We start from the raw sequence: 13097 nt of genomic DNA, 5'->3' as shown, positions 1-13097 counted from the left end.
CTCCAGATCACCATCTCACTTCAGCTGAGACTAAATCGCCAAACCAGACCTTTGTTGAGAAGGCAAAAATGACTCCAACGTTTTATAAACCACAGGATGGTTTATCACCAGACTGACACTCTGAGTCACACTCTGGAGGGGACCAGAGCTACTATACAGCTCAGGTTTGAAGAGCTCATATCAATTTGAACAGCTGAAGAGATGGATAGTTATATTTTGCCTTGACAGGACATCAAATCACCTGGAAAAGTTCTGACCCAAAGCACTGTGAGGTTTCCCTGAGATACGTCTCTCCCATGTTATCACCTGGGGCTGGAGACGCCATGGCCCCAGCTGCAGTGCTCTCTGTAGACCCAAGAGCCCCCCAGCTCCTGAGAGAGGAAAATTTCAGCGCTAGAGTGTTTATTTTTGAAAAATATATCTATCTCTGAAAGCTGCAAGGGCTCTCAGGACACGTTATCTTGCTTTGTTTATACATATCCAGGTAAATCAAACATGAACTCTGTTTGAAGGAGATCACACGTGAAAAGCTTTCATTCCTCAGAGCGTCTCAAAACGACAAGTATGTTATTTTCAAAAGTCTGTTTCAATTAGAGCTTGTGGGAAGCTGCTTTCATCATTGGTTGATCGAAAATGAACAAAGCCTGAATCATCCGCTTCCCCCTTTTTCCCTTTTCCTCCCTCAGAGCACACCTTGCTTCTTGCTCAATGTAAAACCGGTGAATAACACATGTAGTAAACTGTGGGATTTTGTTTTTTTCCACTGGAATCCCACAGAGTCCAGTCACACCATTTCAATCATGTGGTAGTGAGGTGGACTGGGAACTGGCTGAAGGGAAGAAGCCAGAGAGTCGTGGTCAATGGGGCAGAGTCCAGCTGAAGCCTGTATCCAGTGCAGTGCCTCAGGGGCAGTGCTGGGGCCGGGACTGTTCAATATATTCATCAATGATTTTAATGAGGGAACAGAGTGACTGCCAGCAAGTTTGCTGGTGACACCGAGCCGGGAGCAGTGGTGACACTGGAAGCTGTGCTGCCATCAGAGACCTGGACAGGCTGGAGAGCTGGGCAGGGAAAAATGTAATGAAATATAACAAGTGCAAGTGTAGACTATTACATCTGGGCAGGAACAACCCCAGGTTCCAGTGTAAGTTGGGGAATGAGCTATTAGAGAGCAGCGTAGGGGAAAGGGACCTGGGGGTCCTGGGGGCAGCAGGGTGACCATGAGCCAGCACTGGGCCCTTGTGGCCAGGAAGCCAATGGTACCTGGGGTGGGTTAGAAGGGGGTGGTCAGTAGGTCAGAGAGGTTCTCCTGCCCCTCTGCTCTGCCCTGGGGAGACCACACCTGGAATCTTGTGTCCAGTTGTGGCCCCTCAGTTCCAGCAGGACAGGGAACTGCTGGAGAGAGCCCAGCGTAGGGCAACCAAGATGATTAAGGGTGTGGAGCATCTCCCGTGTGAGGAAAGGCTGAGGGAGCTGGGGCTCTAGTTTGGAGGAGACTGAGGGGCGACCTTATTAATGTTTATAAATATACAAAGGGTGAGTGTCAGGAGGATGGAGCCAGGCTCTTCTGGGTGACAAACAATGGTAGGACAAGGGTTAATGGGTTTAAACTGGAACATAAGAGGTTCCACTTAAACTTGAGAAGAAACTTCTTCTCAGTGAGGGTGGCAGAGCCTGGCCCAGGCTGCCCAGGGAGGTTGTGGAGTCTCCTTCTGTGCAGACATTCCAACCCGCCTGGACACCTTCCTGTGTAACCTCATCTGGGTGTTCCTGCTCCGGGGGGGATTGCACTGGATGAGCTTTCCAGGGCCCTTCCAACCCCTGACATTCTGGGATTCTATGAATCAGTCTCCTTCCCCGCTTGTGGCCCATCTCCAGCTACCCAAGGATGAGTTTAAAGGAGCCCCTGCACCGGTTCCTTTATAACTAAATGGATCTCTTATGTGAACCACTCTTTAGGGCCACTTCATTTACTGAATTCCTAAAGAAAGCTGACAAAAATCTCTCTCCATCTAATCACTTCTGAACTTGCGTCCATTTAACTCCTCAGGAATGCTGGCTCTGGAGCCAGATAAAGCACAAAAGACCAAACAAGACACACTTTCCTCTTTTAACACAGCAGGCAAATGGTATCATCCTGCAAATTTCCTTTTCCTCTTGTTCTTTCTCTTTGTGTTTTCGTGTCCAGCCACTGCCTCTTAAATCAATTTGTGCTGACAGCATAAATTCCTACTGCTTCACATTCCTTATTTGCTCTGAAATATAGGAACTTCTGTAAGATAAAAATATTTATCTGTCTTCAGATAATCCCCTGTGGTTCTGAAGCTGGTTTCCAGAAGCCCTAACAGTACAGAGTATGGTATCACTTCTCAGATTTTGCTTCAGAAAACTATAGGATTGCGGAATGGTTTGGGTTGGAATGGACCTTGAACGATCATCTGGTCTCAGAAGGTTTAGTGTTACCAGCATCCCAAAAGCAGTTTAGTCTAACACACACATTCTTTAGTTCTTGTGTAATTAGCATTTCCATGAGCAACATTAGAGAGGTCTCTGGTTTTTTTCATTGCAGAATTTGGTTTTCTTGTCAGCTTTAGTAGCGCAGTCCCGTCACTTGTAAGTAGACATAATATGAGTGAATCCTCCAAAAAAGCCCAGGGTTCTCATCAGGAGATAGGGCCCTTGGCAGAGATGACAGAGGAAACCACCAGACAACGTGTTTTTATAAAATCTAAGTGATACTTTTCACATCTATTCTCACAATCAGCAGAAGCAGCTGTTAATTTATGGAAATTCTGAGATGAATCACAGTCATTAATTTTCCATTTGAAACAAGAGCATCAGGGACAAACAAAAATCTTTTGGGACCATTTATAAGCTAAATAATACAAGTCCTAACTAGGGAAACTAGTGAGAAACTAATATTGTCTAAAGCTAAAATCAGCTTTTGATATCAGCAGTCCACAACTTCTTATACTCTGTGGAGACCACAAATTCAGCTACAAATTCTGCTAAATACTTCCAAAATAGAATAAATCATCTTACAACCATCCTCAAAAGTATCACTGCTGATCAGGAAGCATCCACAAAAGCTGATGCTTGAGGTAACCATCATTATAGCAATTGTTTCTAATGGTGTACTACACATTTTTATTAATGTGCTGTTAATCTATTTGCAGATAATTATCCAATTTGGTTGACCAATTTTCAAAAGAAATAATTTAGACTGACAGGAAGATTACTGAAGCTTATGCGGCAGAAACATCAGTCAGAATAAAACTACTGAAAAAACCATGGGAGACCCTGCTGAGCCAGATTTCATAAGCAAACTCCGTGTCTTTATAAAGACAGTGTATATACTTCTGTCTTTACTTTAGGGCAAACTAATGAGATTGTTTCATCAGTGCCACAGGGAAAAAATTTAAAATAGAAGAAATAATGACTATTAGTTCTCCTCATTTCAGTCTAACAGACGGACAAAACGATTTAGATATTAATAGATTGCAAGTCAATTAATTATACTTCAGGCTTAGAAACATTCAACACCAAATTCTCATGGCAGCTAGAAAAACAGTTATATTGTAGGGAAAGCGAGGTTTAGCTAATGCATTTGCTATGCTTGCACTAATGCACTTGCTATACATGTATATATACACATATATATTTACTAGGGAGGAGGCAGAACAGTTCCACCCATCAGGCAACATGACTTTGGAAGCAAGACTCGAATTAGAGTTGTGTTGGATCTTACCTCCACTTTAAGTTAATCCTCCCTAGACGTCGTTTTATTCCTTTTATTTCAAAAGGACTCATCCGGGTGGCAGCGTGTTCGCTTTGCAGATGCTCAGAGTGAGCCTTTTATAACACCTACATGAATCAGCCTCCCTCAGTTCTGTGGAAAATACACACTTTAATACACTGACTGTCTCTACCAATGTGTATATAATAGGTCGGTTTCATTATTATTATTTTTAAACTTATTTATTCTGTTTGTCTGGCTGAAGCAATTTGCTCTCTATGGGAAGACATTTGTCTCTCAAGAGGAACACAACAGAAGTGTTTATAGTGAAGCTGGAAAAGCAGGGAGGAAAGATAAGCAGTAACCAGGGCTATCAGATCCAATTAAAATCGCTGGTGTAACAACAGGAGAACATAATCAACTATGAGAGCAATTTAAGAAGGCAGGACAGAGAACAGACAACGCAAACGGAAGAAGAAAAGAATTATTATAATACATCTTCAAGGGTCATGGGAGGTCAGCCCCTCAGTTATTTGCTTTATTGCAGAAAACAGCATATCCAGTAAGAACCCAAAGAAGAGAATGTCAATGACTGAGACAGTAAAAGCCATGGAGAGTAACAGAAATGTATTTCTAGGAAAGCATCACCAAACAGTTGTCTGCACAACAGCAAATACTACGAGATTCCCATAAAGCACGTATCTCCTACTCAGTACTTTATCACTAAAGCTCCTTGTCATTTCTCTCAAACACACTCACAGTTTTAACTATAGTTTTCATAAATATTTGTGAGAAATCACTTGTGAAATTGTAATGAAACTTCAGAGTTGCTCAGTAGCTTCAAGTTCACTGCAGGACGGAGCCTTTGGACTAATAAAAAGCTCATATTTTCAATTATACAAAACATATAGTGTACATTGAGCTGAACAGCAGCATTCTGTCCACTCCGGGAACTGACAACGCTCACTGCATTGATGGTTTGTAACTGTCCAGCCCTCACAACAGCATAATTTTCCTCTACATGTGAAAAGTCTCGTTATCAGCTCCTGGCGTCTTGCACAGAACACCACATCCAGATTCCTGCACACAGCTGATAAAGTAGTTTCCTTAGCTGAACAGAAAAAGCTATAAGCAAGGGTGTACTGACAGCATTTTGGCCCCGCTGGGGACACTTGGCTTCCCTAAGTTGCTTTGTTGTCCTCCAGAATCTCTGCTGCAGCCTGAGCTTGCTGGCCTGTTCCTCCTCACGCCTGGATTTACAAGCCCTGGCTTTGCAAGACGAGCTCAACATAGGAGTGGTTTCAAGGCTGGGATGGTGACTGAGACTTTCTCAGTCCATGAAGTCCCTGCTCTTTTGCTAAAGCACCAGGTGATTTTTTTTCTTCCTTCTGCTTTTGTTCTCTGTCACTTGACTCCGGATTTTTCTCTCGTGCTGAGCTGGCAAGGACATCCTATTCCTTTACCCCTGGGTGGCTTTTCACATCCTGCAGGCTCATCACAAATCAGAAGGATGCAAAAAAAACCCCAAAACACTCAAAATAAAAAGCAGAAAAGCTGCACAGCATTGATATCAGTCACCAACGCTGTCAACTAGCAGAGCAATTCTAGTACAAGATGGTTGGTTCTGAGGTGCTTTTCAGTAACCATGAAAGCTGATGTTAAACCTTTAGCCAGTAAGGAGAAGTGCTGTGATACCTGCATCTTAATCTCCATCTTCTTGAGTGTGTAAGTATAGATCTCCCCTCTGCAAGCTCCAGAGATACAAAAAGCTGGTGAGAAATAAGGGATCTAACACAAAAACACAATGCTCCTTTAAGAAAAAACAAACACACACCACAACAAAAAGAAAACCGACCAAAACCCACCCACCAACAACGTTCTTAATTAAAAATAAGAATTCCAAAGAGTCCGAACAAAGAGATATTCTTCCAGAAGGAATGTCTAACGTACAGACTGCCTATTTACACCAGCCAGTGTCTATTTACCCTGGAAAAGTTGTTACTTGCATAGTAATCAGGTCCCCGCTTGCTCCAGCTGTTGCAGAGTGAATGAACCCTCTGCTCAGCTAAACAATGAGGGAGTTCGGCCAAATCGCTCATCTAAGAAGGGACCGAGCACCACAGACTATGCGAGGTCTGGGGACAGAGGCATAGGCAAGAGCATCTCCTGGCCAGAAAAGCCAGAAATAACCTCTTTCCTGCATACACAGCTGATTCTTATTAACTTCATAAGGTTTACATGCTAAATTCACTAGGTTGAACTGAATTTCCAAGTTAAACTGATTACACACAAGGCAGTGTCTTTGGAATAAGCACGTTCACACTCCAATTGTATACAAATATCTTAACCCATAGGCTTTATAACTCGTTTTCCTATACAGTGCAGCTGCCGGTTCAACTGCAAAATGTCAGTTTATATTATCTATCGGCAAAGCCATCCCAGAAACTTTCTGCCTGCACCGACACCGAGTGTTGGAGCACACTTGTGCAGTTCATTCCCCAGCACCCACAGAAATCAAGTGCATCAGTAACCAAACTCCTATTGGAGCTACTCCTCCTATTAAGAGGACCTTGCTGTCGGTGTTACCAGCCACACGTTGTACTCTATAATTAATAATAATAATAAATAATAAATAAAAGCCGTTGTGCTGGCAATACCTGTAACATAGTGTCTGATGTGAGAGTCTCTTTGAACCTCACTCCCAAAAGAAGAAAATGACCTTTCCTGACAGTCTTAGTCTCCAAGAAAGGAGAAACACTGGGAGTATTTTTTATTTGGTTGGGTTATTTTTTATTTCGGGGATGGGAGGGGGATCAAGGGTTTGGTTTAGCTGGTTTTTGGTGGTTTTTGAGTTTTAAGTGGCCAACACCCAAGTGCAAACTCTAAAATAAACTGTTTACTTCCTTGAAAACACACACAGCAACTGCAAAAGATGACAATGACTTTGTTACTACACTCAAGTGTGTAAAAATAAATGATAATGAAAGCGTATTATTTAAAAAGAGCGCTTCCCTTCAGGAACAACACAGAAGTTTCGTTTCGCCAAGTTGTTGTAGTCAGAGCCCTGAACGCTGCCGCTTTCTGCTTCTAATGTAAAATATCCTACAACGCCACTTACTGAAAAACACAACATTTGTGACTTGAGTGACGGAAACAATGCAGAACAACCTAAAACACGCCCACAAATTGATTACATCTTGTAAGGCACCGCAGACATGTGGAGAGAGCGGCAAACCCTCATCACTCAGAATTAGCAACCTCTGGCGTGTAATGAGGACGGCAGAATGCGAAAGGAAAGAAAAAGGCTTCTTCTAGCATTCCTAAAAGGCATTTGCTTGAGACTACATAGGCAGAGTTAGGTTTTAAACCTCAATTTCTGAACACCTAGGGAATAGGAAAGTATAAAAGTAATGCAAGTTGCAAATAGATCCAAAGAGAAATGATTGCGGAGAAACCGTATTTCTATGGAGCAGAAAACAAATCTATTTTTAATTACCGGCTGATGATGAAGAATACAAACACATGTAAAAACCACATTTGAAACAACACAGTGCTGTGGAAAAAGAACCTTGACACACACGTTAAAAAACTACATGTCCCAGTCCAATGCAATATGGAAGTGTTCTACCTCCAAATCCCCAGGAGCTCCTTGCAGTTTCTGTCCTTTGCAGTTTTTGTTTAAATACATAAGCATCACTTTAGCCTATCATCTTAAATTCTGCATTCAGATCCATTCCTTTATAAATTCCATTACCTTACTACTTACTCAGTAGCACATAACAGATCATTATTGAACGTTATTATCCATAAAAAATGAAATGCCAATCGAGTAAACGCATTTGATTTGCAAACACATATCATAGATATCTAAATAATAATTAAGCTGTCAGTCATAAAGATGTTTTAGTGAGGGACACAATGAGAAAGGAAATAGCAATACAATATCCACAAGCTGCAGAGACAACTTGGAGGGATAATTCTTCTGCATCATTCCTCAATGCTTTTGCTCGTGCAGAATGTAGTTAAGCTGTTGTGTCTGCACATTTATGCGAATGAAAAAACACCCTCGCACACCAATCTTTGAAGAGAGAATATTCAAATTTTGAGTTGAGGTCTTTTTGTTTGTTTCATTTGATTGTTTTTATGAAGTCAAATAAACCGAATCCTTTGACAAACAGCTGCAATCTGGGTCAACAAAACAAGTTACCAGTGACAAACACATACCTCTGTTAGGAACGATTTGGCCGTCGAAGGGTTCATGATAAGAATAGCCCGTCTCAGAGTATCCCGGTAGCGGTTCAGTTCCTCTATTCGCATAGTGGCAAAGAGTCCTGTGATCATTTTATTGATGTTATTTTCTACTTTTTGCAATGCTACGTCCATTCCCTGCTGAGAGATTTTGTCCAGAAACTCTTGTATGCCGCGGATATCTGGGAAAAATCAAAAGCCAAACAAGACGTTAATCTGTAAGTGAGGAAAAAAGACACAACTGTTCAATTCACCTCACTGAAATGTTTTATTTGGTGTCAGGTAGACCCCTATAAGCTTTTACTTAATATCCCATGGCATTTCTGAAAGTACTACAACAGGAGAAAGAACGGCCACACACAGCTAACGATTAGAAAACAAACTGACAAATATTAATATAATTATATTAATACTCTGAAGCATTTGACTTCACATTATGGCAAAATAAGATAGTTGAGAAGTTCTGGGTTCCACACAAGTCCAGCAGCTCTATCAAGAAAATATGAGGCTGAGACATTCACACCTTGATCTGCGTATTTTTGGCTACAACAGCAGCATAAGGAAAACAAAGTTCAGTCTCTAGGACAGAGATAACACTCTGTCCCCAGCAGAGATGTACTAACTAGAGAGTATTACAGATCACCATCCTCCTCCGGCACCACATGATACTTCAAATTACAAAGAAATAACCATAGAACACCTTACGAATAAACAGCCCCCAAACTCAACAGGGTTAGTCTTAGACTACCATGATCAGTGAACTGAGTTCTAAAATACCATGACCTGGGAAGAAATGGCATTTTAGGCATTGAGGCTATTTTAGGAACTCAGCCCATTCTTAGGACACTGATGGAATACCAGGATCGCTAAACACTTGAAGAACAGTTGAAACGTAAATAAAATACAGGCTTGCCCTAAAAATAGAATTCCATAAGAGAATCATACTAATTACAGCTTCTATTTAATATCTAAATCAGGAAAATTAAATTCAGTCTAATCAGAGATGTTAGGTTGTGGTGTTGGTTTTTTTGGGCACTTAAAATATCAATTTAAGAAGCAACAAGACTTGAACAGCTACAAATATGCCTAGTTTTTATGCAAATGATACAATAATTTCACTTTAACCCCTTCATTCTAAAGTATCTGAGAGTTACTCAACCCCAGGTTCCAGTATAAGTTGGGGAATGAGCTATTAGAGAGCAGCGTAGGGGAAAGGGACCTGGGGGTCCTGGGGACAGCAGGGTGACCATGAGCCAGCACTGGGCCCTTGTGGCCAGGAAGGCCAATGGTACCTGGGGTGGGTTAGAAGGGGGTGGTCAGTAGGTCAGAGAGGTTCTCCTGCCCCTCTGCTCTGCCCTGGGGAGACCACACCTGGAATCTTGTGTCCAGCTGTGGCCCCTCAGTTCCAGCAGGACAGGGAACTGCTGGAGAGAGTCCAGCGCAGCCACCAAGATGCTGAAGGGAGTGGAGCATCTCCCGTGTGAGGAAAGGCTGAGGGAGCTGGGGCTCTGGAGCTGGACAAGAGGAGACTGAGGGGGCACTCATTCATGGGGATCAATATGGAAAGGGTGAGTGCCCATGAGGATGGAGCCAGGCTCTTCTGGGTGACAACCAGTGACAGGACAAGGGGTAATGGGGGCAAACTGGAACACAAGAGGTTCCATTTAAATATGAGAAGAAACTTCTTCTCAGTGAGGGTGCCAGAGCCTGGCCCAGGCTGCCCAGGGGGGTTGTGGAGTCTCCTTCTGTGCAGACATTCCAACCCGCCTGGACACCTTCCTGTGTAACCTCATCTGGGTGTTCCTGCTCCATGGGGGGATTGCACTGGGTGAGCTTTCCAGGGCCCTTCAACCCCTGACATTCGGTCATTCTGTGATCCAGAAAAACTGAAAACAAACAAAAAAAAACCTGGAAAAAACTGACCAGTTGGAGTCAAAATGAGGAAAGTACAAGGAACATGTGTAGAAGGGATCTGGATACACTATGAAAATACTGGGGGGGGGGGAAGTTATTTAGGCTATGAAAAACTTTTTAAACACTTGAATTCCATAGCATAAATCCATATATTCTTCTCTGACACCAGAACAGGGTAAGCAGGAACCAAAGTTGTATTTGTCCTTTCAAAACAAGAACATAATGTCACTTGACCTGAATTTATGAACACACTGGGGTTATTGGCTGATATTCTGTCTAATCTGCGCTGTCCCAGAAGCCAGATTATGGGATCAAATGGCTTTGTTTGCTGCCACAAATATCTGCAAACATAAACAATGAAACAATTATATTGAATCTTCACCAGATGAGGGGACAAAAGGGACAGAGGTCCAGTATTATCCTACAGTTCTACAATTATTAGGGTGACTGTGCCAAAATATAGTATCTGTGTGATATGCTTTTAGGAAAACAGCACCATTCTAATGGAAAAGATACCGAGCAAGGCGGCATAAAACTTCTGTACTAATTCTGCCTTTGGCATCGATACAACACAAAAATAGCTACAAGACTTTGCTCACACGTCAGTTTACCCAGTAGAAGAATGGAGGTACTGGTGATGCTCACCTGCTGCTGTGCAACAGCAGACAGCACATTAAAACACCCTGCTATTTAAATGCTATTTAAATCATGGTGCTTCCAATATTTCAGCAGCAAGTCGAAAGCAATGATCATATTCCAGGCGTAGACCAAAGAACAGATGCTGCCCCTGAATGGACAGCATTATCTTTCCTGCGTGGACTGTCTGCAAATGGCACGTATCCACGCCGCGCTGTGGAATCGGCTTTCTAATAGATCAGTTCCTTCTGCAGCAAAATCTGGCAAGCGACCTGTGGCGCAGATGGCTCTGCTGCTGCCACACAGGGCTGTTGGTGTCTGGAACACAGGTGTTTCTCGCCCTGAATTGCCAGCCAACCTGTTGCCCAGCCAGGAGATGCATTTCTATTTTCTATTTAAACTAAATGAGTCACAGTCATTTCCAGAAATGCAGAAGAGCTGCCCATTAACACTAGTATTAATTATCCTCCCTAGTGATGAAAGCCAAGGTTGCCACACAAAGAGCAATGGTAGAGCCAACGCTGCTATCTCCTCTCGCAGCTCAGTGTCACTGTTAGTATTATGTTTTCTGGTTTTTCCCTGTACAACCATCACTTCTACTCTACACACGTGCACAAGAACATCGGAGCATTCTGCAGTCAGATACTCAGCCTCAGCCACAGGGTTAAACCAAGCTAGAAATCATAACAGAAAGAAACATCATCAAACGTTATCTTTTGAACCAGAAGCATGGCTGATTTCAGAGGGCCTATACCTAAATCTCCTTAAATAACCAACCCAACAGGAACACTCAGAGCTCACCCAACACAAATAGCACCATTTAATGATGCTATAAAACACTTGTGTGGAGCCAGGTGAAAGGGAAAAGGAACCAGTGTTGTTGGGAAATAAGGAGGATACAAGGTCCGCAGATTCCCTTGATGACAGATAACAGGAGGAAATGAGTTGTTGCTCTCTTGTCATTGGGGTCTCTACACTGTATGTGTGATAAACATGCAATAAGAAGATTTGCATAATAATACTAAGACTTGCAAGACCTGATCTTAATATATATATATATATATATATATATATATATGTAAAAAAGTGATCCTTCCACAAAGGCTTTTTTATCACTGGATCAGATGTTTCTCTTAGTTTATTCTCTCTGGCCCTCTGTAACATTCCTTTGGCATCTCTGATTCTATGCAGAGCAATAGTTTCAGAGGGAGCAAGGCCCTAAAACACCTTGGGGAATTCTGATGATCAGGATAATCCTAGAAAACAATATGCTACAGTTCAAGCATCTCAGACAGGATAACCAGTATGTGTTCGTATATGCAAGGAAGATTTTAGAAGCTGTACAAAATAAACAACTTACATGCTAAGTACCTCTTGTACCCTTATTAAAAATGAGAAATCTACAAGTTAGAAGTAGATGCAAAGTTCCTAAAAGAAAAAATAAAATCATATCATGCTATGAGCAGGAGAAGAGAAAGATGGCGCTATTCACCAATGGTAATTAATTAATCCATCCACCTCTGTCATTGTATTCAAACTAAATAACCAAACTGCTGAGCGAGCGCCTTGTTATCTCAAACCTGGTTTACAGTTGTTATATCATCCTCCCTCTGATACCATTTTAGATCTGAGAATATTCTCCTCATAGCATGCAGACGATAAATACCAACTGATCCAGCTGTTGCAGTAACGGTGAACGCACGCATCATAAGTATTTACTGTCTGATTTACAGAAAAGACCACTCTACTCGTCCAGTTGATGAGAAAAGCCATTGTGTAACAAATGACACTGTTCTAATTCCTATCAAGAAAGCTTTCTAAGTCTAGCACAGTGGTTCTTCCTTACACAATGACGGTGACTATTAATGATGGAAATGTAGAGCACACCAGGGAGATGTGCAGCTCCAGGCACTGTCCCGCCTAAAGCCTCGAGCAAAGTGTTCACATTCCTGCGCACGTGTTGATATTTATTAACGTGGTTAAGATGTAGACGGAAGAAAACAACAATTCAGCATAATGATTCAGTAACAGTCCTTCATCCCGCATTCCCAGCAGCGGGATTCCCTCTCATTAGCCAGTTTACATGTACTTCAGTGAACCTCCAAAGTAACAAAACCAAACAAATCCACATAATTCGGTCATATTGCCATTTGGGAGCTGCAAAGGAGCAGTTACCTGAACTAATTCAGCCGGGTGATCCAGCTTCAGAGAGTAGAGCAGTACTTCAAACTCATTATAAGGAAACTCAAGATCATCTGCAGCACTACCGCCATGTCTACGTAATCCTTATTTTAAAGGATCACCCAAAATGTCGTTTACATGAGCTACTTATTCATGTCATGTATCAATTATTAGAGATTATCCTTTAAATAAGAAAAATCAATAGTGTCAAGTAGCTGAATTAATGTTGAACATTAACTTTTGCAGTCTCCTGCAAGACTTCTGTTTCCAACCCTACTGGTGATTGACACAAGATTTTCCCTTTGAGTTTCTCAGTTTTTTAACTGGAAAGAAAGAGGGTGGTGGGAAAAAAAGGATAAAAAAGATAAATAGAATTGAAGCT

The 13097-nt window shown here is 42.0% G+C and overlaps 1 protein-coding gene across 3 annotated transcripts in view; it reads right to left on the bottom strand.

Moving 5' to 3' along the window:
* Positions 1–13097, bottom strand: part of GRID2 (glutamate ionotropic receptor delta type subunit 2) — a 565730-nt gene that overhangs the window by 222283 nt on the left and 330350 nt on the right. For all 3 annotated transcript variants that reach the window (XM_005498033.3, XM_065062416.1, XM_065062415.1), the window contains one exon: positions 7961–8166. In XM_005498033.3, coding sequence (XP_005498090.2) covers positions 7961–8166 — 206 coding nt within the window. The remainder of the gene's footprint in view (positions 1–7960; positions 8167–13097) is intronic.

Source organism: Columba livia, chromosome 4 (genome assembly GCF_036013475.1).
Source record: "Columba livia isolate bColLiv1 breed racing homer chromosome 4, bColLiv1.pat.W.v2, whole genome shotgun sequence".
Taxonomy (NCBI): domain Eukaryota; kingdom Metazoa; phylum Chordata; class Aves; order Columbiformes; family Columbidae; genus Columba; species Columba livia.
The sequence above is the reverse complement of the archived record's forward strand: the minus strand, read 5'-3'. Positions and strand labels throughout refer to the sequence as shown.